Source organism: Nicotiana sylvestris, chromosome 4 (assembly GCF_000393655.2).
Source record: "Nicotiana sylvestris chromosome 4, ASM39365v2, whole genome shotgun sequence".
Taxonomy (NCBI): domain Eukaryota; kingdom Viridiplantae; phylum Streptophyta; class Magnoliopsida; order Solanales; family Solanaceae; genus Nicotiana; species Nicotiana sylvestris.
This window is the reverse complement of record NC_091060.1, coordinates 27466252-27491914: the sequence shown is the minus strand read 5'-3', so window position 1 is coordinate 27491914 and position 25663 is coordinate 27466252. Positions and strand designations below refer to the sequence as shown.

Below are 25663 nucleotides of genomic sequence, written 5' to 3'. Positions count from 1 at the left end.
GAATGCTAGCTATGCAGAACTAGTAATTAGGCTGTCTAATTCTAGTATAAGGAGTCCTAGTTAGGCCAATTGTTGCAGATAGTAGTACAAGTAATACAATGGATGTTCTTTCCCTTTTAATAGGTTCTTTTTTACTTTTCCATTTTTGCATTTTATGTAGTGATATAAAAGTATAAAATAGAGATATATAATGAACAAGAGAGAGAAAAAATTAGAGAGAAAAAGAAAAATAATTAAAAAAAAGATGGTATGTATATGTGTTTGTGTATATGCATGACACCTAAAACACATAGAAAAACCTCATAGTATCCTTTTTTGAGAAATTTTATTTATAGAAAAGGATTACAGAAGAAAGAGAGAATTTTTTTTAAAAAAAAAAAAAAAAACCATCAAATAGCTAATCATGAGATGATTCTCTTCCTCTTACTCATTCACTCACTTTTTTATGTTAGCTAAAATTCAATAGCAGCAAAGAGTTTCTGGAGGCTCTATATATAGATAAGGTTTGTGAGTGAAGATTATTGAATTGAATTTTTTTTCCTTTTTCTTTTCTTTTCTTTTTCTTTCATTTTTTAGTTCTTTGTAAACATCCGATAAAATTGAAATGATACAGGGCAGAAGAATATTTAGAGTAAAACAAGAAGAGAAGAGGGAAATCAGAGAAAAGATGAATATTCAACAGGAAGTTTTCCTTCAACAGCAGCAGTATACTTTAGCTCCATCTTCATCTATGGCTCAAACTCAAGCTCAAGCTACACCAACAAAGAAGAGAAGAAATCAACCTGGCACTACACCATGCAAGTATCTATAATTGTTTTCTTTTTTAAATTAAAGGGAATGAATTCTTAAAACAAAAGAACAAGTAGAGAGGACTAAATTCTTCTCTTTTTTCTTCTTTTTAATCTATATTATATTAAAAGCACGAAACCCTTAGCGAAATGTCGTTCGCTTTTTTTACCCTTTAAAAATAAATTTTATATTAGACAAAATCGTAATTAAATTAATTTCCTAATATTTAGGAGATTGAAATTAACTAAAAGTTTACTTACTAAATCTTTTTTTTTTTATTTGAACTATTATACAGTATGTCCTAATATTAATGGCTTTAAAGTCAATTAAAAATTTACCTTATATAAACTATCTTATTATTTGAACAAACTGGTAAATTCGATACTAATAAATGTAATCGGCCAATAGTTAAATGTTTTAAAAATAAAATAAACTAACAAAAGTACATCAAATTATCAAAGACGACATATGGATAAACAATTTCGTAGTGAAGATGAAATTGGATACAACATCTTGGATTTAAAACTTGCAAAGTTTACCTTCATGTATGCTACTTGAATGCTTTTTCCCCCATTTTTACAATAATATTTGTTGACAGTTCAAATAACGTGACACTATTAAAATAAAAAATAATATTGTAAGTCATTTAATTTTCTCTAATAACTGAAATTTAATATCAACTAAAGCTTTGCTTACTCAATATTTTTGTTGGAAATATTATGTAGAAAATTCTAATATTTAGATTTATTATTTACACAAATAGATAAATCTGTTAATAGCAAATCCATAGGAACGAAGTAAGAATGTTGATATTGTTTATTGCAGATTGAATTATATTTTGTCATAGAATTCTAACCAATTAATTCTATATAATTATTTATCTTAATAATAAAATAGAGAAAGACTAAGTAAAAAATTATAACTAAAGTCGGTAATATTGGGTGGACTCTTTTAATTTTCTTGTTCTTAGTTATAGATTTATAACCGTTCATGGAATTAAAATCAATCAGTTATATATGCATTTTAACTATCGTACTTAACAAAAAAAGAAGAGAAATATTTTTCGTAAAAATGATATTTGATTCTTTAAGTATGCAATATTATGTCCATTACCTTTTAATCAAACTATCCTTCTATAAATTATTACCAAAATATAAATATGCATTCTAATAAATATTAAAATTAGACATAAATTATCCCAATATCCATAACTTTTATACCTTTTTAACTCAACATCAAATTTTAGAAATGATATTTAAATAACACTTAACAATTGCACGTCAAGTATACATAGTTTAATATATTTATATAATTCTTAAAAAATTATACTTATTGATATGGGGTACACGCGCAAAGCACGTACTCTAAATCTAGTATATACAAAAAGATGAATAAAATGATAATTTACAGTTGAAATTCAAGTTTAGCTTTAAAAAAAAAGAAGAAGAAAACCCTAATTTGATAGGTCCTGAATTTAGTGCAACAAAAACCATCCTAGCCATTAATAGACTATAAGGGCTAAGACGAACATAATCGAAACGAAAAATCCGAACAAACTTGACTATTTTCTTCATATATAAGTTATTCATAGGGTTGAGGATGGTTAAAACCTATCAAAAATGCAAATTGAGCAACAACAACAAAAACACCTATCTCTCTTCATTTTCATATGATAAATACCCCCTATATAATCTTTGTAAGTTTCCACCATATATAGATGATGAATTTAAATTATTATAATTTATCATTATCATGCTATGACTATGCTTTTTATGAGACGAGGGTATTATTAGAAATAAATTCTCTATCTTCACAAGGTGTGGGTATGGTCCGCGTACGCACTACCCTTCCCAGATCACACTTGTAGGAATTAAGTGCGTTTATTTTTGTTGTTATTGTATAATTAGTCATCATCAAGAATTTTGTTTTTAACTCTCTTTTTCTTTTTCTTGGTGATGAAAACATGAGCAGATCCAGATGCAGAAGTGATAGCTTTATCACCCAAGTCACTAATGGCAACAAACAGATTCTTATGTGAGGTATGCAACAAAGGATTCCAAAGGGAACAAAACTTACAACTACACAGAAGAGGACACAATTTGCCTTGGAAACTAAAGCAGAAAAATACAAAAGAAGTAGTAAAAAGAAAGGTCTATCTTTGTCCTGAAATCACATGTGTACACCATGAAATTTCCAGAGCATTAGGTGATCTCACTGGTATTAAAAAACATTACTTCAGAAAACATGGTGAGAAGAAATTCAAGTGTGAGAAATGTTCCAAGAAATATGCAGTTCAGTCTGATTGGAAAGCTCATACAAAAACTTGTGGCACTCGTGAATATAGATGTGATTGTGGCACTCTTTTCTCAAGGTTTGTACACATTCAACTAGCTTAATTAGTTACTATCTGTCTTAATTTCTTCTTCTTCTTTTTTTTTCTCTTAGTTGCTAAAAAAAAAGGCAGCCCGGTGCACTATACTCCCGCTATGCGCGGGGTCGGGGGAAGGGACAGACCATAAGGGTCTATTGTATGCAGCCTTACCCTGCATTTCTGCAAGAGGCTATTTTCACTGCTCGAACCCGTGACCTTCTGGTCACATGACAACAACTTAACCAGTTGCGCGTAGGCTCCCTTTCTCATAGTTGATAAAATTAATCCAAAAATCAATTACTCCACCGTTTCAATTTAAGCTTTTCGTTTGATTAGGCATAGAGTTTAAGAAAATGTGGATACCTTTGAATTTTGTGACCTTAAACTAAAAATATGTACGGTCAAACTTCCCTATAACAACTTCATTTATTCGGATACTTTTTGGTTGCTATAATGAAATATTTTTAAGTGAATGGTTGTTAAATAGAGATGTTATAGGGAGATCTAATCCTATAATATATCAAAGTACCCTTTGAATCTTCTGACCCTAATCATGCCATGTAGAATATTAAATTTAAAGAGTTACCAAATGAGTTATTGACTTTGTTAGGACCAAAATAATCAGGTGTCATGTGGAAGCTAGCAAAGTAAATCTTGAACAATGATAAATCATATAATAAAAGAGAAATATACCAAAAGAGACATAAATATATAACGTGGTTCGGTCAACTGACCTACATCCACAACGGAGATGAGTAATCCACTATATAAAAAGAGAGTGCAATATATTGAGAGAATAACCTCACGAAGAGGCAAACACAAGTGACACACTAATACTTGTCCCGTAAAGTTTTTTCCCTAAACACGACTCTCAAACCTCTTATATATGGCTACATTGTAAATGCTACTGAATGAAAAGGAATGATCCTCAATTTATAGAAGCCCAAATCTTTTTCTACACGAAAAAGGACTAGTCAAATATGGAAGATTTATAATTTCCTTCTACAAGAAGAAACCCCAATTATGATAAACATATTGTCCTTTCCTTCAACAGATAGGAAAACCAAATATAGCAAAAAAATTACGGCAAACACCTAACAGACTTTTAGGGACTAGACTCAGTACTTTAGGAATCATTTTTCCCGATGCTAATATCTAATTAACAATATAGTAAATAGTTTTCTTATAGTGACCACTGCTATGAGTTGTGTTTCCGCCCCAGTGTGATTGATCATTCTCTTTTGGAGCAGATCAATTGAATTTGATTAATTTTGTTTTTTTGTTGGTTTATTATTTGATTTATCATCACACATTTTAGTATAACACCACGATTCTCTAGTTGTTAGTGATGATGCTATTTGAATTCTCAAAAATGCTTGCCATCTTCTTTGGTGTTAGGGCTAGTTTTAGATACCCCAGGTGATGAAAAAGTTGTCTTCAGTTTTTCTACAGTTACAGATTCTGTATTTGAACTCATTTTTCACCTTTCTCTTATCTTCTTTAGTTTTGTTTGGTGTTGGTTCTTTGTTTTGTTCTCTGGTAGGTTTTTGTTTTTTTGTTTTGTTTTTGGATCTTTACTGGTACAGACAATGTGTACACGTGAAATTGTCACTGGTGAAACACCATATGGTCATATATAAGTTGTAAAAACAAAGAAAGAAATTAAAACAGTAGTACCCATGCATCTACATATATTCTTTCTTTTTCTTTAAAACAAGGTTAACTAGGATAGTTAATACCAGAATTTAGGTAGAAGCTGATTTATATCGATTTTAGCTAATACCCATAATTAAATGTGAAATAAATATTATTCTTATTTCGGTTAAAAATATCTGTCTCCTAGGAATGGTCGTCCTTTTCCGTTACTTTTACCTTTGTCAACTTATTCACGTGTTGCTGTGCCATGCAAAACTGGTAATCTTTGTCAGGTTTGTTCTCTTCTGGGTTGGCTAGAGGTTAACAGTCATGATAATGTTTTACACCACTAGAATTCAGAATCTAGAGTGGATTAGTTTTAAATAAATGTGATTTATATATATATATATATATATATATATATATATATATTCACAAGTGGCCTAGAAGATAGAGAAACTGTTTTCGATAGACCTCAACTCAAAGCAAAATAAAAATAAAATGGTAGCACAAACATTAGCAACATCAAAATAACAAGAAAACGATGCAAATAGAACAACACATAAATGAGTCCAGTTGAATTCATTTAACGTGCGCTATATATAATGTCCATATCTATAGCTGAAAAGGGTTTCTTCACTTAAATTTAATGAATTTTTTTTCGACTGGCTGTTTCATTTACTGAAGATCCTGTCCAGGCATTATTTCACTTCTTTGAGTATTGATGATGTCTTTTATCGATAATGAAAGTTCACTCATTATTCATATATTCCAGTTTCAGCAACTTATTCTATATATCATCCTTGATTATGTTTCTCTCGATTTTGGCAATTATATTCCTCATTTTCTTTTCCTTTTTGACTAAACTTTTTCTTCTCTTCCTCATATAATTTTTGATATATATATTGTTTACCGTGAAAATGGTAATAACAATTAAATTTGTTGATGAAACTCTAAAAATATGTGATCTATTTTTATGCTAGTTGTTAAAGCAGTTGATGCAAGATATGTGAAGATAAAAGATGAAATGCGAGCTGAAATAGAGTTATAATCAAACCAAGGGGTTAGCTGTCCGGGCCTCGGACTAACCGATGAGGGGCCTCGAGGTCGATGCCTGGGCTCGGGCTCGAGCTATTGGGGATAATCGGGAAGGGGCTAACAGTTAGGATATAATTAAAAGAGGCTCTTATGGCCGATAACAAGCAATAAATGAAGAACAAATATGAAAGTAGTAAGTAGTAGCAATAATGTTTGGAGAATATGTTAGAGAGAAAAGAAAGAGTTCTTGTATATTTTGGAGCAACAGATTTACAAAGTGCCAAAGATCCCCCTTATATAGGAGGGAAAATTCCAGCATAGTACAAAATGCATTGATCATAAAGGTAGAGGGATGGGACAACTAGATAACATGGGGCTCTGTCAATATCATCTGCGTGCCTTGGGAACTCCCCTCTCCCCTATTATAGTCGTTAGTACGCACTACCCCCCGGGGCCGGTACGCGATGGCTCCCAAGGGTGGGTCTCGACGTCGGCTTCGAACCTCGAGAAGCATGCCCGCGAGGCAACCTACTGACGGGGAAATCGGGTCCCCCGTTTTACCGCATACATATAGTCTCCGCGTTTCTTAGAGTGAAAGTGATAAGAAACGATAAGAAATGACCTTGAATTTCTTCCTCCTGCGATGTTCTTGCAATCGGCAACGGCCACAAGGTGCCAAGATACGACACACACGCTGCTCCTGCAGGCTCCGCATTGACTATGGCAGTTGGTTGCCTCTTGGCCTCCTTTAATACACACACGGTGCTTTTATAAATACTCCCCTTCTCCTTTTCTATAACCCATTGCGTGCCCAAATCCCTGAAAAGGTTCGCTCTTCCTTTGCTCTCGTTCTCTCTCAGTAACGCAACTCTTTTTCTTCCTCCAGAATCTTCTAAGGATGGCAAACAATTCCACCTCTGCTTCCTAGGAGGTTGTGGGCTCATCCTCTTCGCTTCTTTCTCTAGGTGAAGTGGCCACACCTCCTCGTGCTGAGGAATGCGCCCCGAGATCTTTTGTGATGACCTCTGATTTCAAGGTCGAGAGACCTTCCTCGAAGCCAAAGCATTGTGAGCCCGTGACTCGGTATATTAGCTCGGTAATAGACATCGGGGAAGTGAGGGCCAACTGCCGCTGGGGGGATACTGTGCTTGTGGAGATTCCTGCTCGGGAAGAAGATATTACGGCTCATAAAGCCGACTTTCTGAGTGTGTACACCTATCCATTCACTTTGGGGCCGGTGGGGTCATCCTCGCCCCCGATCGACCCCGTGATTCTCGACTTATCTCAACGTTATCAGGTAACCCTGGGTCAAATTCATCCTTCGTTTTGGCGCGTTGTTTATATGATCAGGCATTACTCAAACATGATAGAGGAGATGCCCTTCACCCTCAACCACCTAATCAGGATGTATAGTCCCCGTCTTCTCTATGGGGGCCTAATCAAACTCCGTTGTCGAGCCCCGAGGTTCCTTTTTACCTGCATCGAGGAGCCCGAGAACGAGGGATAGTAAGCCGATTCGTCCGAGTGAGGACTTCTGACCTGATTCCGGTGGAAAAGATGTTGTTCCCCGAAAGGTGGAATGCTGGACGTAAGTAAACGTGTTGTCGGGTCTTCCTTCGTTTTTCTTTGACGATATTTCTTCAAGCATCTAACTCTATTTCTCTTGCTTTTTTAGCCGTAGCAACCTACCCCGGTGCAGTTTCGGACCTCCAAGATTGGATCGACCGCTTATACTTGATTTGCCCATATGTTGAACGAGTGTGGCGAAATTTATCCTGAGCCCGGTGGGAAGCCAAAGATCATGGTAAGCTCTGAACCTTGTTGCATCCGCACACTTTGATGCAAATAGCTATTAGTAGTGTTCTTCATTCTTTGTGTTTAACTTCTGCATTATGTAGGTCTGGGGAAGTCCCTTTAACGAAGGAGGCACCACCTATTGATGGGGACGCCCTAGTGCCTGGCGAGAAGAAGAGAAGGTAGGGGGGTCTGCTGGTCGGGCCGCCGGAGTTCAAGAGGGTTAAGGTGGAATGATCCAATGTTGACCCGGCAGCTCTGACCTTGGAGACGGCGGGAAACCCTCGAGTTGAAGGCGAGGGGGAAAACAGCTTCCCAACGGTCTCCGAGGAGTGTATAGACTCGGCTGATCCTCGGGCCGTAGGGATGGAGGCTTCTGAACCGGAGCCTGATGCTGATGTGGCCCATCTTTGTGGTGGGGAGGCAACGGATAGAGTATCGAGTACTACCCCTGAGTTGGCTAGCGGCCATAATTCTTCCTGAGTTGAGTTGCCCTTGGTAGGCAGTTCGAAGGGGCCCAGCTCCGGGGTCCAGGGTGAACAAGGGATGGAGGCTTTGGCTGATCCTGTCAACTCTGTGATCATTATTGATTCCCCTCAGGGAGTGATCCTACTGCCTCATGGAGTGAAAGATGCCCCACGTGAAGAGCCCTCTAATGCAAGGGCACTAGTCAAAGGCGGAGATACGCCCGAGAGATCGCCGACCGTTCTTGAGGGAAGTCCCGAGGTTGATGCTTCATTCGTTTTTGGCAAGATGGGCAGACTTTGAAAGCGGGTAATTTTTGCTAACCCTGTCTGCCGCTATGGGCTGCTCTGATCTTTGTTTTTCTAACTTGTCCTTTTTTGTGGCTTCAGGCTAAAGCACTTTACAGCCAGGCTTTCACCCAGTACCAGGATGAGGTGAACCGTCGCGAGTGTGAGAAAGCCCATCTTACCGAGCAGGTTACTCATCCCCCGTTTACTATTATCTGAATCTTTATGAGATTCTATTGCTTTTAATATCTCGGACCTTATTTGTGCAGTTTGAGAAGGAAAACACTTTGCTGAGAGAGGAACTTTGGGCCAGAGATGCTGAAATTTCCGAGCTCAGTCAGTATATAAGGGAAATAACTTACGAGAGGGACACCCTCCAGGGGAAGGTAACCTCAGTCGAGCGTCAGCTCCAGGATGCGAAGGAGGATAGTGACAAGTACATAGGTCTCCATTCCGAGCTGGTGGCTGCACTCTATCAGATCAAAGCCTAAGTCAAGGCGTTTGTGTCCTCGCACAGGGAGGAAGTTATTAACGCAAATGCTCGCATTGAGAGGGCGTCTGAGGGGGCTAGCCCAAATTTACCTCGAGCTGCGGATCGTGCCTGGCTAGATTCTCGAAAGTAGACCGTTGGAGGTATGCCGGATGACAGTTTGTGTGGTGCAAAAAATGAGGGTGGATCCCCGAAGAGGGAAAATGTCATTAAAAAGGGGCCGTCGGGGGACTCGTAGCTGTCAAGGTGCAACCCTTGGGGAGCCATTGAGAATGTAGGCTCGATAATGGATTAGGATCCTGTTGATTTTCCTGTTTGAATATAATACTTTCATACTGGCATATGTATAAAGTAAACCATGTGGCTTTGCTTCTTCCACTCCCCTTTTTGTTCGGAATTTGGCCAGGTGATCCCATTTTTAGAGTTGGCAAGAATCTTTAGATTCATGATACGGCCCTGGGGCTCATTAGGCAAGCTTGGGTGCTTTTACGCGCCTGATCGATGCGACATATAGTATAAGCTGGCGTTAGAGCTCTTATGCTTTGCTCAACTATTTTGGGTTTAGTCTCTGAGTCGGGCTTCGACTCGAGCTCATTCGACCCTCAAGCTTCTGTGTTTTCATGGGCGGGCAATAATGGTTCTTGCACTTTGCGTTCGGGCATATGTATTTTAACTATTTTGGGTTCGGTCTCCGAGTTGGGTTTCGACTCGAGCTCAATCGACCCTCAAGTTTTGTATTTGTGCGGGCTGGCGACAATGTCTCTTATGCCTTGGGTTGAAGCGACCTTCTATATGTGTGACCCTAAGGCTCATTAAGCTGACAATAATGGCTCTTACGCTTTGCCCTTAGGCATGTATAGCTAACTATTTTGGGTCCGGTCTCCGAATCGGGTTACGACTCGAGCTCATTTTAACCCTCAAGCTTTCAAATTTTAAGCTAGCGATAATGGCTCTTACGCTTTTGGTCGTTGCGACCTTTTAGTGTGTGTGGCCCTGAGGCTCATTAGGCTGGCGACAATGGATCTTACGCTTTGCCTTTAAGCATATGTAGGCTTTGTTTTCCTCTTGTTAAGGACTTTTTGAAATGATTTTGCCTGACCCGTCGTCGGTTAGGGAAGAACCTCCATTTCAAGTCATTTATGGCGATGTTTGAGCACCTCGAAAGGTTTGGCTCATAGGCTAAGTAGCTCGAAGCCTTGTGATTTGGAGCTGACATGGTCGAAGCTCTTTTGCCTGTCGAGGGTAGCCTGTTTAACCAGTTTTTTCGAGTAGATTCGAAGTAATGGCCTATGATTTTGTAGCGAAGGTCGGGCATCCCCGAGTCGCGTTAATTTAGCTGGTACAGTTGTATGACCGTAGTCATTTATGTTTGGCCGGATCCATGTTTGATCCCGAGCGTAGTAGTTTAGGCGTCTACATCGAGGGTATGCCCTTTCGAGAGTCTTACAAATGCGACATATGGCCTAAACTTCGGGATTGATTTATGCTTGTAGTAAGGTCTTACAAAATTTTCATGCCATTTGAGATCTTACAGTTTTGTTGATACTTGGTACAAGTATGATTCATGCATTGCTTGAGGTCTTAACTTTTGTTGGTACTTGGTACAAGTATGATACATCCCTTGCTTGAGGTCTTACAGTTTTGTTGATACTTGATACAAGTATGATTCATGCCTTGCTTGAGGGCTTACAGTATTTTCATGCCATTAAGGTCTTATAGTTTTGTTGATACTTGGTACAAGTATGATTCATGCCTTGCTTGAGGTCTTACAATATTTTCATGTCATTGAGGTCTTACAGGTTTTCCCATGTCGTTGAGGTCTTACAGGTTTTTCCATGCCGTTGAGGTCTTACAGGTGTAGTTGTTGTTGATACTTGGTGCAAGTTTTTTGAGACTGAGTCTGCCCGCTTGGGGTCTTACGGCCTTGGGTTTTTTAACGAACGGCGATTGGTGATAGTCTTTGAGTCATCGAATTTGCTTTGGCTCGGGGGCCGTTACTCGAGAGCTCGGAATTGCCTCATTGAGGGCTTATAATTTCGGAGATTCTAACCTTGAGATCATACAGGTGCCGAGTTATTGACGCCAGTCTCTGAATACTCGAGGCACTTTCGGTGGAGGAATCTTTGTTGAGAAAACGTTGAGTTTTCTTTGGAATATGAGGTGCTTTGGCAGAAGGCATTCTCTGATTGCTTGGCATAAGTACATGTCGTTTTGTTGCCGTGGGTCCGGCTCATACGGGCACGGTTCATTCGACCGTTTGGCCCGGTACATCATTTTCCTATTTGAATCATGTCTGGCGCTCATCGGTTTTTTCGAGTGGGTAACCTTTCGGGGGGTGCCCTTCAGTGCTCGGGGTTGATTGCAAAGGAAGCCTCAAACACTTATTGTATTCCCCTTAGATAGCATGTAGGTGTTGCCTCGTTAAAAACCTTGACGTTAAAACCCTCTTTGGGACAAAATACGGTCGAAGGAAAAGAGTGCAATGCTTGCTCGAGGGTATTTATGAATTTTTTCGATCAGATGCCCTAGCAGTAATACCGTTTTAGCATCGATATATTCCATTTGCTCGGAAGTTGTTCGCCCTCCATGGTGCCGAGCTTATAAGTCCTTGTCGACTATTCCGAGGATACGGTATGGTCCTTCCCAGTTCTGGCCCAGCTTTCTTTCATTAGGGTTTCGGGTGTTGAGAGTGACCTTCCGTAGGACTAAGTCCCACATCCCGAAATACCTGAGATTTGTTCTCCTGTTATAATATCTTTCGATTCTCTGCTTTTGGGCGGCTATCCGGATCAGCGAGGCTTCTCGTTTTTCATCCAATAGTTCAAGGGTCGTTGTCATGGCCTCGTTGTTCGAGCCCTCAATAGTGTGCTGGAATCTGGCGCTCGGCTCCCTGACTTCCACTGGTATCAAAGCCTCGACGCTGTATACTAGAGAGAAAAGTGTTGTCTCGGTGCTTGATTTTTGAGTTGTTCGATATGCCCATAGTACCCCGGGCAGCGTTTCTCTTCCATTTTCCCTTGGCGTTCTCCAGTTTCTTTTTTAAGTTCTGAATGATAGTTTATTTTTGGACTCGGCCTGGCCGTTTGCACATGGATGGTAAGGCGTCGACAGGATTCTCTTGATTTTGTGATCTTCAAGGAACTGTGTTACCTTGCTCCGGATGAACTGTCTCCCGTTATCGCACGTTATTTCGGATGGGATTCTGAATCGGCATATGATGTGATCCCATATGAAATTGATGACTTCCTTTCCTCTTATTTTTTCGAAGGCCTGCGCTTCCACCCATTTTGAAAAGTAGTCAGTCATAAATAAAATGAATCTAGCTTTACCTGGTGCCGTCCGCAAAGGGCCGACGATGTCCATTCCCCATTTCATGAATGGCCATGGTGATAAAATAGAATGTAGTTGCTCGCCGGGTTGGTGAATCATGGGAGCAAATCTTTGGCATTTGTCGCACTTTCGGACGAATTCTTTGGTGTCTTCTTCCATGTTGTCCCAATAGTAGCCTGCTCTGATCCCCTTCCGGACTAAGGAGTCGGCGCCAGAATGATTTCCACAAGTACCCTCGTGAATTTCTCGGAGTAAATAATCTGTGTCACCTGGCCCTAAACATACCGCCAGGGGGCTATCGAAAGTTCTCCTGGATAGAGTCTCATTTTCGTCGAGCGAGAACCGGGCTGCTTTGGTTCACAAGACCCTCGATTCTTTTGGATCTGTGGGCAACTTCCCGTCTTTTAAATAATCAATATACTTATTTCTCCAATCCCATGTTAGACTGGTGGAATTAATCTCTGCGTGACCTTCCTCGACCACTGATTTAAACAATTGGACAACAACCCCGGGGAGTAGGTCCTCTTCTTCAACAGAAGATCCCAAATTCGCGAGGGCATCAGCCTCGCTATTCTGCTCTCGAGGTACATAGACTAAGGCCCATTTTTTGAAGCGACGCAGTGCGATTTCGATTTTGTCCAAGTACCTCTGCATCATGTCTTCTCGAGCTTCGTAGCTCCTATTCACCTAGATTACTATGAGGAGTGAATCGCATTTCGCCTCGACGGTCTCGGCTCCCAAGCTTTTGGCCAGTTCTAAACCTGATATTATAGCCTCGTACTCGACTTCATTGTTAGTCAATTTTGTGATTTTTATGGATTGTCTGATTACACCGCCAACGGGTGGCTTTAGGACTATACCGAGCTCGAATCCTCTTATATTTGTGGTGCCGTCTGTGAACAGGGTCCATACCCCGGAAGACGTTCTTGATTTTAATAAAAGTTCCCTCTCTACTTCGGGTACAAGGGAGGGCGAAAAATCAACCACGAAGTTTGCCAGAATTTGGGACTTGATGGTCGTTCGAGGTTGATACTCGATATTATACCCTCCGAGTTCGATGGCCCATTTGGCCAATCAACCCGATAGCTCGGGTTTGTGCAGTATGCTCCGGTAGGGGTATATCGACAGAACGCAAATATGGTGATATTGAAAATAGGGCTTCAGCTTTCGCGAGACGCTTATTAGCGCGAGAGCTAATTTTTTTGGATGGGGATACTTGGTTTCGGCGTCCCCTAGGGTCTGGCTTACATAATAAACAGGAAATTACGTACCTTGCTACTCTCAGACCAGTACGCCACTTACCGTTATTTCAGACACGGCCAGATATAGATATAGCATTTCATCCTCCTTTGGCGTATACAACAAAGGTGGACTGGTCAGATATCATTTCAGTTTCTCCAAGGTGTGTTGGCATTCTGGAGTCCATTCGAAGTTGTTCTTTCTTTTGAGTAAAGAGAAGAAGTGATGGCTCTTGTCTGATGATCTTTATATGAATCTGCCCAGGGCTGCTATCCGCCTGTTAGCCATTGTACGGCCTTTACATTGTTTACCACCGTGATTTCTTCGATGGCCTTTATTTTGTCAGGATTAATCTCGATCCCCCTGTTTGATACCATGAAACCCAGGAATTTGCCTGATCCCACTCTGAATGCTCACTTCTAGGGGTTGAGCTTCATGTTGTAACTTTTGAGGATGTCGAAAGTTTCCTGCAAATGAGCCAAATGGTCCTCTGCGCGCAGGGACTTAACTAGCATATCATCAATATAAACCTCCATTCATTTACCTACTCGATGCTCGAACATTTTATTAACTAGGTGTTGGTATGTTGCCCCTGCGTTTTTTAGCCCGAAGGGCATTACGTTGTAGCAGTAGGTACCATACTTTGTGATGAAGGAGGTTTTTTCCCTGTCCTCGGGGTTCATCTGGATTTGATTATACCCCGAGTAGGCATCGAGAAAGGTGAGGGTCTTGTGGCCGGCCGTAGCATCGATCAGACGGTCGATATTAGGCAATAGAAAGAAATCTTTGGGACACGCTTTATTCAAGTCTTTATAATCTACACACATTTTTAGCTTGTTTCCCTTTTTAGTCACTACTACTACGTTGGCCAGCCACTCAGGGTACTTTACCTCTCTAATGGATCCTATTTTAAGAAGTTTCGTTACCTCTTCTTTGATGAAGGTATGTTTTACCTCGGACTATGGTCTTCTCTTCTGCTTTACGGGTTTAAATTTGGGATCAATGCTCAGCCTGTAGGAGGTTATTTCTGGCGGAATTCCTGTCATATCTAAGTGGGACCAAGCAAAACAATCGATATTGTTACTAAGAAATTGAATGAACCCTTTCCTGAGTTTGGGTGTTAACCCCGTCCCAAGGTATACCTTATGATTCGGGAGGTGTTTAATTAAAATGGTCTGTTCCAGCTCTTCGACTGTCGATTTAGTTGCATTCGATTCTTCGGGGGCGATGAAGGTCCGAGGAGCAAAGAAATCTTATTCGTCGTCCTCGGGGGTCTGTGTGTTCCTAACCTCGTCTGGGATCGGGTGCGTGGGGATCGGCGCCTTATGGTGGACTGCGAATATTTCTTTCACTGCCCGCTGTTCTCCATGTATGGTCGTTATGCCATCCTTCGTAGGAAACTTTATCACCTGGTGTAAGGTTGATGGTACTACCCTCGTGTTGTGTATCCAAGGCCTGTCGAGCAACTTATTGTACCTCATGTCGCCATCGATGACTTGGAACTTGGTGTTCTGAATTGCACCGGACGTGTCAATCGGGAGGGTGATCTCTCTTTTTGTTACTTCGCCGGTCATGTTGAAGCCGTGGAGGACTCGAGGGACGGGGGCGACTTGATCGAGCAGCCCCAGTTGTCCTACTACCTCTTATCTAATTATGTTGGCCGAGCTACCTGGATCCACGAGCACACGTTTTATCCTGGTGTTGTTTAAAAGAAACGAGATCACCCGAGCGTCGTTGTGCGGTTCTATCATAGCCTCGAGATCCTCCTCACTGAATGCGAGGGTGTCTTCAGGCACTTTCGGGTCGGTCCCTCTTTTGTAGTGGACGTTCTTGTCCGTTTGAGCATGGGTCCTTGGGGGACGTTGGTTCCTCCAATAATCATATGGACATCATGTCGGAGAGTCTCCCTTTCCGCCCGAGTTGAGTTTTGCTGTGGTGTATCGACATCTGGAGTAGTCATGTCCTTCTCCTTGTGGTTTTTGAGGTTGTTGTTCTCAACTCTATTTATTGAGCCAGACATTTTGTCCTGAAATCGAAGATCTTGGACAAGAAAAAGTGTGAAAGGCAACTTGCGTTGTGTAATGAAACCAGCAAGAAAATAATCACTATTAAATTTATTGATGAGACTCTAAAAATACGTGATCTATTTTTATGCTAGTTGTTAAAGCAGTTGATGCAAGTTATGTGAAGATAAAAGATGAAATGCGAGCTAAAATAGAGTTATGATCAAACCAAGAGGTTAGTTGTCTGGGCCTCGGACTAACCGATGAGGGGCCTCGAGGTCGATGCCTAGACTCGGCTCGAGCTATCGGGGATAATCAGGAAGGGGCTAACAGTTAGGATATAATTAAAAGAGGCTCTTTATGGCCGATAACAAGCAATAAATGAAGAACAAGTATGAAAGTAGTAAGCAATAGCAATAATGTTTGGAGAATATGTTAGAGAGAAAAGAAAGAGTTCTTGTATATTTCGTGTAGAATAGTTGGAGCAACAAAGTTTACAAAGTGCCAAGGATCTCCCTTATATAGGAGGGGGAATCCCAGCACAGTACAAATTACATTGATCATAAAGGTAGAAGGATGGGACAACTAGATAGCATTGGGCTCTGTCAATATCAGCTGCGTGCCTTGGGACCTCCCCTCTCCCCTATTATAGTCGTTAGTACGCATTGCCCCCGGGGCCGGTACTCGACGGCTCCCGAGGGTGGGTCTCGAGCTCGGCTTCGAACCTCGAAAAGCATGCCCGCGAGGCGACCTACTGACGGGGAAATCGGCCCCCGGTTTTACCGCATACATATATATATATATATTCTGGTGTTTCCCCAACAACATTAATTTGACAATGACATGGCCAAAGTCCAAACTATAGCTTGAATTTATTGAATGTAAATGCATTTTTAACTACATGTTTGTCTCCAAATTTGTCCTTATGTAGCTTTTCTACAATATCCTTCTCCTTGGTCAAATTGACCAGTTTCGTCATTTTTAGAATGGGACCACTCTTTAAATTACTTGAGCCCACTTTCAAGTCAATTTCCATGACGAGTTTCAGTAAATTCAGTGTATGGTAAAAGTGAAGTTTTTACCTAGACTAGCTAAAGACATTCTTGTATTAATTACTATGTGTTCTACAATTTGTTTTTGTCTTGTGGTTATATGTGACAATCTCATTAAAAACATATGATTGTCATTGTCATTAATTAGTATAATTTGAATTGAATATAACTTATATATACTGACAATTTAAAAAAAATTGCACTATTACTATTGAAGTTTAACTTGTCTTATTTGTCAAGTTACTATTCTCACTTATCATACATCAATTAACATTACTTGTAACTACGAATGATCTCATAATGTACAAATTTTTCTACATGTCAGTTTATAGAAGTTAAACCGCAATCAGATTTAACAAAGATGTTTTGAACTTTTTTGTCTTTATGTTTTGGTCGTTTCAATCTCTGCTACGAACTTCATCTAATTTGTCTCTAATTTTTGGATTTTTTCTTTTTAACCTTTATTTTACGTATTATTTTTTCATTGAAAGAGTTCTTGTTATTGTTTCTCTATTAATTGGTTGTATCTCATTTGTGTTTTACACAGGCGTGACAGTTTCATCACACATAGAGCCTTTTGTGTTGCCTTGGCTCAAGAAACTGCAAGAAATCCAGTACCAATACACAATTTAGGCAACTTCTCCAAAATGCAGAATTCCACAATTTTAGATCAAAAATACCCTTCTTCTAATTCCATTGATATATTGAGTTTGGGAAATACCAAAACTACCCATAATCAGCAGTTCAATCACAACCTCATTGATACATCCAATATTGGCTCAAATACTAGTAATTCCTTTTTCTTTCAAGAATCCAATCAAGATTATGCCAACATTAAACCAATCCATGACCTAATGCAACAACTCCCAAATTTTCACAACAACAATATGTTTAACCTCAACTTTTTCCAAAATAATGATGGAAATAGCAATATGTCAAGTGGAATTTTGGGTGATCAAAATATTAGTTGTTCAATCCCTTCTCTTTATGGTTCACAAGTTCAGAACCATAATCTTAATAGTACTACTACTTCTTCAGTTGCACCAATGTCGGCCACTGCACTTCTTCAAAAAGCAGCTCAAATGGGATCTACTACAAGTAATATTAGCACTACTGCCTTATTGCTGAAAGCCTTTGGAAATAGTACTAATGGTGGTAATTCATCCTCTAGTGGCACAAAATCTGATCATCAAGTTGTCAACTTTGGCGACAATTTCAGTGACCATAGTGGGAACCACTTGCACGACATCAATGGCGAAGCCAAAAATTTTGGTAAGAATGTCCGATCTTTATTAGGAATCTTTGCACAAATAGCTGATCAAATTCACTATTTACTTTTTTCGAATCGGTATACATATATTATACACTGATTATACCTGGTTATATGACCATAGTGGGAACCACTTGCATGACATCAATGGCGAAGCCAGCATTTCGGTAAGGATGTCCAATATAGGGGTCTTTACCCATATAGCCGATCCTATTCACTAATTACTATATATAGATTATACACTGATTATACCTCGTTATACACATATTAACAGCTTACTATTTTTGGGTAAGGCTATCTAATACTATATAATAAGGGGTCTTTACAAAAATAGCGACCGAATTCACTATTTACTTTTTCGAGTCGGTATATATAAATTATACAATGATTATACCTGGTTATACACACGTTAACACATATTAATATGAATTATACATATATTATACATCTGTCGAATATTTTTTATTTAAATGATTAGGCCAGTGACTATTTAGGTTAATTCTTCTATTTACATATAAGAAGTAATATTTGAAACTATTACATATATAGTATGTACACAATAAAATTTTCTGCTAAGAATGTTCGACTGACTACCCTCCGTCATATGTAGGTACGCCCGCTGACATTGTGAATGGTGTCAATGCTTATGGACATGACCAAAATGACTATGGAGGAGGATACAACGCAGCAACCAAATTGAACTTTGAGGAGCAACAGCACCAATTACCACCACAGAAGAAACAGTTAACTAGAGATTTCCTTGGAGTTGGAGAAATAGTAAGAAGTATGAGTGGGGGATTTAGTAGCCAAAGGGAGCAACAACAACAACAACAAAGCAATCAGGGTTTTATAAGTCCTGAAAATTTTCAGTGACGTTCAAGAAAAGGTGAAAAAAGTTCAAATACGACAAAAGGAATGCACAAAAAAGTACAGGTAAAAGTTTAATTTTTTTTCTAAAAAAAATAGTAGTACTATTAGATTATTCTAAGAATGTCTCAATCTGTATATCATTTTCTCATGAATTTTTTTTAAACGTTGCGAAAGGGGAACCAGGTGCTCAGCTAATTACGTAATTAGTAAGGTTTAATTCTGCTTGAGCAATAATTAGCTTTATATATTTGCTGATTCTAGGAAAAATTTCCTATGTTTCTTGTGATATGGTGTCTATCTCATTCAAATGATTTGGTAGCCAATTTTGTTGAGTTGGTTTGGTTTGGTAGCCAACCTTGTTGAATTTGTATAATTTGGTAGCCAATTTTATTGACTTGGTTTGGTTTGGTAGCCAACCTTGTTGAAATTGTGAAAAGGGTGTGTAAATTGTCAAATATTGTAGGCTTTAGAGAGTGAGGTTTTGGCTATAAAAGGAGAGCTTTAACTCTCATTTCTACACACCAACAAAGAGAGAAAAGAGAGAGCAAGGTATTCCATAAACTATAAGAAAATAGTTTGTGAAGAAAAATAGAGTGTGAGAGATATTGTAGTGAGGTGGAAAAAGCAAAAGAGTGTTTATTTCTTTTGAGGGTGTAGTGGTCTTAGGAGTATTTTTTACTCGTTACTACACAGTGTAAAATTCCTCGCTATAGTGATATCAGTTGCTCTTCTTGGCCGTGGTTTTTTCCCTTATTCAGAAGGGTTTCCACGTAAAATCTTGGTGTCATTATTGCTGCATTTCTATTCTTGTTGATTTAACCATAACTTAGTGTTCTGCGTTTATCACTAATACCGTGAATACTATTTTTACGGGGTTTATTCCCAACAAGTGGTATTAGAGCCAAGGTTCTATCTGAGTAAGCTCTGTGGTTGCAGCACAATTTGAACTTCCACATCAGAAAAGAATTACTTTGGTCTCCTAATAAATAGTATTTGTATTTGTGATAAATGATGGAAGCCAACACTAGTAGAATGGTTACCTTGAATGGCACAAATTATGCCATTTGGAAGGGCAAAATGGAAGATTTGCTCTATGTCAAGAATTTTCATCAACCTGTCTTCGCCACTGTAAAGCCTGATAATAAATCAGATGAAGAGTGGAATCTGTTACACAGGCAGGTTTGCGGCTTTATTGGACAGTGGGTTGACGATAATATTTTGAACCATATTTCTGGGGAGACACATGCTCGGACCCTATGGGAACACCTTGAAAGTTTGTATGCTCGGAAAACTAGAAACAATAAGATGTTTCTGATAAAGCAGATGTTGGATTTAAAATACCACGATGGTTCCGCGATGACAGATCATCTGAATAATTTTCAGGGGATCATGAACCAGTTATCTGCTATGGGCATTAAATTTGATGAAGAAATTCAAGGTTTGTTTCTACTTGGTTCCCTACCAGATTCTTGGGAAATTCTTAGAACTTCATTATCAAATTCTGCTCCGGATGGTGTGATCTCTATGGATCTTGCCAAGAGCAGCCTTCTAAATGAAGAGATGAGAAGAAAATCTCAGGGTTCCTCCTCATCAGATGTCTTGGTGACTGACTCTAGGGGGAGAAGCAAGAATCGGGGTTCTCAAAATAGAGAACATAATAGAAGCAAATCCAGAAGCAGACTTAAAGATATTGAGTGCTATCATTGCGGGAAGAAAGGGCACACAAAGAAGTTCTGCCGGATTTTGAAAAAGGAGAATAGAGACAAGGAAGAACAGAAAGAAGATGGCAATCGTGTGGCCACCGTCACTACAGAAGATCTTGTTACAGTCCTTGATGCGGATCTGATAAATATTGCTTGTGATGAGTCAAGCTGGGTTGTGGACAGTGGTGTCGCATCTCATGTGACATCAAGGAAGGAATTTTTCTCATCATATACTCAGGGTGACTTTGGAACTCTGAGTATGGGTAATGAGACTGTATCTAGGGTGGCTGGTGTTGGAACGATTTGTTTGGAAACTAGTATTGGAACTAAACTAAGTTTTAAACAATGTAAAGCATGCACCTGATGTTCGTTTGCACTTGATCTCTGTTGGTGTTTTGGATGATGAGGGATATGTCAGTACCAATGGTGCTGGAAAGTGGAAGCTCACTAAGGGCTCCATGATTGTGGCTCGTGGGGAAAAGCGTCGTGGTCTATACTGGACTACGGCTTCTACCTGTATTGATATGGTGAATGCCGTTGAGAGCCATAACTCTTCAACGTTATGGCATAAGAGGCTTAGCCACATTAGCGAGAAAGGACTAAATGTTCTGGCCAAGAAGAAATTGTTGTCAAATTTTGAAAGTGCAAAATTAGAAAAATGTGAGCACTGCTTGGCTGGAAAACAAAAAAGAGTTTCTTTCCAGTCTCATCCTCCTTCAAGAAAGATAGAGTTGCTTGAGGTGGTGCATTCAGATTTATGTGGTCCAATGAAGATAAGAACTTTGGGTGCTGCACTTTATTTTGCTACCTTTATTGATGATTGTTCAAGGAAACTTTGGGTCTACATCTTGAAGACTAAAGACCAAGTGTTGGGTGTCTTTAAGCAGTTTCAGGTTTCAGTTGAAAGAGAAACTGGAAAGAAGCTGAAGTGTATTCGTACTGATAACGATGGTGAATATTGTGGACCGTTTGACGAATACTGCAAACAACAGGGTATCAGACACCAGAAGACTCCTCCTAAGACTCCTCAGCTTAATGGTTTAGCAGAAAGGATGAACAGGACATTGATGGAAAGAGTCAGATGTTTGCTTTCTGAAGCAAAGTTGCCGAATTCCTTTTGGGGTGAGGCTTTGTTGACCGCCGCACATGTTATTAATCTATCCTCTGCGGGTGCCTTGTAAAGTGATGTTCCAAACAAAGTTTGGTATGGCAAGGATGTTTCCTATGACCACTTGAAAGTGTTTGGTTGCAAAGCTTTTGTACATGTGCCTAAAGATGAGAGGTCAAAATTAACTGCCAAGACAAGGCAGTGCATCTTCATTGGTTATGGCCTTGATGAGTTTGGTTACAGGCTATATGATCCAATTGAGAAGAAGGTTGTGAGAAGCCGTGATGTTATCTTCATGGAGGATCAAACCATTAAAGATATTAACAAAGCGGAGAAGCTAAAATCTCCAAGTTCTGAAGAATTAGTCAATCTTGATCAAGTTCCTCATACAAATACGGATGATGTTGGTGGGCTCAATGATGATGGTAATGCCCAGAACCATAATCCAGATCAGCATATTGATGGTGATGGTGATAACAATGCTAATGTTGATGAGGTAGATGCTCCTACTCACGAAGCTGTGGACGAGTTAGATATTCCACTCAGGAGGTCTTCTAGACCTCGTACTCCTTCCTACCGTTACTCACCCAATGAATATGCATTACTCACTGATGGGGAAGAACCTGAATGTTATGCGGAGGCCATAGAAGATGAGCACAAGGATCAATGAATTGAAGCCATGCAAGATGAGATGAAATCTCTGCATGAGAACCATACTTATGAGTTGGTGAAATTGCCTAAGGGCATGAGAGTTTTGAAGAACAAGTGGGTATTCAAAGTTAAAGCTGAAGAACATAGTTTGAAGTCCAGATACAAAGCTAGATTGGTTGTCAAGGGATTTGGTCAAAGGAAAGGTATTGACTTTGACGAAATATTTTCTCTTGTCGTAAAAATGTCCTCCATTATGACAGTTCTTGGTTTGACTGCCAGTCTTGATTTGGAGATTGAGCAGATGGATGTGAAGACTGCTTTTCTTCACGGTGACTTAGAAGAGGAGATTTATATGGAACAACCTGAAGGCTTCAACGCAAAAGGTAAAGAAAATCTTGTATGCAAACTTAAGAAGAGTCTATATGGATTGAAGCAAGCTTCCAGACAGTAGTACAAGAAGTTTGAGTCTGTTATGGGGAAGCAAGGCTACAAGAAGACTTCTTCAGATCACTGTGTGTTTGTACAAAGATTTTCTGATGACGATTTTATCATCCTCTTGCTATATGTGGATGATATGTTGATTGTGGGCAGGAATTCTTCTAAGATTGACGAGTTGAAGAAACAGTTGAATAAGTCTTTTGCAATGAAAGACTTGGGTCATGCTAAGCAGATTTTGGGCATGAGAATTACTCGTTCGAGAAACGAAAGGAAGCTTTACTTGTCACAGGAGAAGTACATAGAACGTGTACTGGAGCGCTTCAATATGAAAAGTGCTAAGTTGGTTCGCACACCTCTTCCTGGTCATCTGAAGTTGAACAAGAAGATGTGTCCAACAACAACGGAGGAAAAAGAGAGAATGGCCAAGATTCCTTATTCCTGTGCCGTTGGATGTTTGATGTATGCAATGGTATGCACTCGACCAGATATTGCTCATGCAGTCGGTGTTGTTAGCAGATTTCTCGAAAATACAGGAAAAGAGCATTGGGAAGCTGTAAAGTGGATACTCAGGTATCTAAGAGGAAGCTCACGTGAATGCTTATGTTTTGGAGGATCAAATCCAATTTTGAAGGGCTATACAGATTCTGATATGGCAGGTGACCTTGATAACAGAAAATCCACTACTGGATATTTGTTTACTTTTTCAGGGGGAGCTATATCATGGCAGTCGAAGTTGCAGAAGTGTGTCGCACTATCTACAACTGAAGCGGAGTATATTGCGGTTACTGAAGCTGGCAAAGAGATGATATGGCTCAAGAGATTTCTTCAAGAACTTGGATTGCGACAGATGGAGTATGTGTCTATTGCGACAGTCAGAGTGCAATAGACCTGAGCAAAAACTCCATGTACCATGCGAGAACAAAACACATTGACGTCAGATATCATTGGATTCGTGAGTTAGTGGAGAACGAATCACTTCAAGTCAAAAAGATTCACACGAGTGAAAATCCTACAGATATGTTGACCAAGGTGGTACCAAGAGACAAGTTCGAGCTATGCAAAGAACTTGTCGGCATGCACTCAAACTAGAAGATAGTGCTACCTCCTCTAGATGAATGAGACTGGAGGGGAGATTGATATGGTGTCCATCTCATTCAAATGATTTGGTAGCCAATTTTGTTGACTTGGTTTGGTTTGGTAGCCAACCTTGTTGAATTTGTATAATTTGGTAGCCAATTTTATTGACTTGGTTTGGTTTGGTAGCCAACCTTGTTGAAATTGTGAAAAGGGTGTGTAAATTGTCAAATATTGTAGGCTTTAGAGAGTGAGGTTTTGGCTATAAAAGGAGAGCTTTAACTCTCATTTCTACACACCAACAAAGAGAGAAAAGAGAGAGCAAGGTATTCCATAAACTATAAGAAAATAGTTTGTGAAGAAAAATAGAGTGTGAGAGATATTGTAGTGAGGTGGAAAAAGCAAAAGAGTGTTTATTTCTTTTGAGGGTGTAGTGGTCTTAGGAGTATTTTTTACTCGTTACTACACAGTGTAAAATTCCTCGCTATAGTGATATCAGTTGCTCTTCTTGGCCGTGGTTTTTTCCCTTATTCAGAAGGGTTTCCACGTAAAATCTTGGTGTCATTATTGCTGCATTTCTATTCTTGCTGATTTAACCATAACTTAGTGTTCTGCGTTTATCACTAATACCGTGAATACTATTTTTACGGGGTTTATTCCCAACATCTTGACCCTTATTTTTTAAAACAACAACAAAAGACTTTTATTTTTTTACATGTTTTTTTAAATATTTTGAATAGTTGATTATTGTGACATATAATACTTTTTATATAGTTTCTAAATATATAAATTTTATTGAAAATTTTAGTCTACATTTGTCCTCGTACTCCTAATCACATCACATAAAATGGGACGGAAGAATAAGTAAATATACCTCTGCGTCTGTGCGTGTTTCTACGTGTATCTTTGCGTTTCTGTTGACTCTTAAGAGATCGTTTGATTGGGAAACAAGTTATTCCATGATTAATTATCTCAGGATTAGTTATCCAACCCTCCCACGGGAATAAAAAAATATTACAATTCCGGGATAAATAATCTCGTGATTAGTTATACCACAATTTTATCCCAATCAGGGATAAATTCATCTTAAATTTAATCCCGAAATTAATTTCTCTTTATCCCTCGTACAAAACTGAGAGCATAATGTTCTTTGCTTGTGAATGTTGGTTTAATTTATTTTTCTTCTGAGTTATTATATGCAAAATTATTCTCCATAACAACACCCCCCCGGGGGGCATAAAAGGACATTCTTATTGATTGAATACGATGGTTTAATTTGCAGGGTATCTATGCCTGAAAGGAGAAATTCTTTTACTGATGAAGCAGATAGCTGTAGTTTGAAGTTTTCTTCAACATTTTAGCAGACAATTAGTAAAACTTGTTTCTGGAGATAGCCTTAGAAAACAGGAAAACTCTCTTGTTTTTGTTGTTGTTCTTTTTTCCTTTATTTGCTAAGATTTTGTTTTCCATTTTGTTGACATATATAGTCCAACTCTATTTTATTTAGTCCTTTCATTTTAGTTTTTCAACTATTCAAGAAAGTAGGCCAGGACACAAAAAATATAGCTTTATAAAAAAAAATATAGACCTTATATATATGATCTTCATTCCTTGGGTAAGCTTTGATAATAAGATGCATATATTTTCTGCTCTTCTTTATTTCAGCAGAGTTTCAGAGAGAAACTGCAAGCAAATATCATGATTAACACATGGAGCCAAATAATATATTCAGAATGATTTTCTGTCAAATGCTTCTTCGTTTACCTTTTTTATATGCTTAAATAATTACAAGTAATCTTACATTTTAGATTACACAGTTGGATACATCATTTATGAAGAACTTGGGTCACGTTATGGACTAACGTTTTTAAGGTAAAATTGCAGTACTTTTTTTATTTTTCATTTTAGGCCAAATGTAGCTGGGTTATACCTTGTTGATTTAACAGCATAAACCGACTGTAACTGCTAAATCGTTACCAAATCATCAGATATCTTATTGGATCGGTTAGCGGATTAGTACATTTAAAAATCGATAATTGCAAATATCCAACCGAAC

The 25663-nt window shown here is 39.1% G+C and overlaps 1 protein-coding gene and 1 long non-coding RNA gene across 3 annotated transcripts; both read left to right on the top strand.

Moving 5' to 3' along the window:
- The first annotated feature begins 332 nt into the window (after positions 1-332).
- Positions 333-25122, top strand: LOC104214337 (protein indeterminate-domain 5, chloroplastic-like). 2 transcript variants are annotated; one of them, XM_009763992.2, is made up of 6 exons: positions 333-503; positions 614-797; positions 2761-3160; positions 17041-17765; positions 18374-18696; positions 24890-25122. In XM_009763992.2, the coding sequence occupies exons 2-5, from the start codon at positions 668-670 to the stop codon at positions 18634-18636; spliced, it is 1518 nt and encodes a 505-aa protein (XP_009762294.1). In that variant the 5' UTR covers positions 333-503; positions 614-667; the 3' UTR covers positions 18637-18696; positions 24890-25122. The 2 variants fall into 2 exon arrangements, with proteins under 2 accessions (XP_009762294.1, XP_070027669.1); XM_070171568.1 differs by lacking the exon at positions 333-503 and having other exon boundaries at positions 663-801.
- On the top strand, positions 7519-16594 carry LOC104214336 (uncharacterized). The gene is made up of 3 exons (XR_707883.2): positions 7519-8401; positions 8482-8568; positions 8649-16594. It is a non-coding gene; the product is annotated as an uncharacterized lncRNA (long non-coding RNA).
- Positions 25123-25663: the final 541 nt, after the last annotated feature.

What these genes read in the sequence shown, in the direction of transcription:
- LOC104214337 (XM_009763992.2), top strand. Translation starts at nt 668, where the DNA reads ATGAATATTCAACAGGAAGTTTTCCTTCAACAGCAGCAGTATACTTTA. An exon ending in TGTGGCACTCTTTTCTCAAG is followed by an intron (nt 3,161 to 17,040) that starts GTTTGTACACAT and finishes TGTTTTACACAG; the next exon opens with GCGTGACAGTTTCATCACAC. An exon ending in TGGCGAAGCCAAAAATTTTG is followed by an intron (nt 17,766 to 18,373) that starts GTAAGAATGTCC and finishes CGTCATATGTAG; the next exon opens with GTACGCCCGCTGACATTGTG.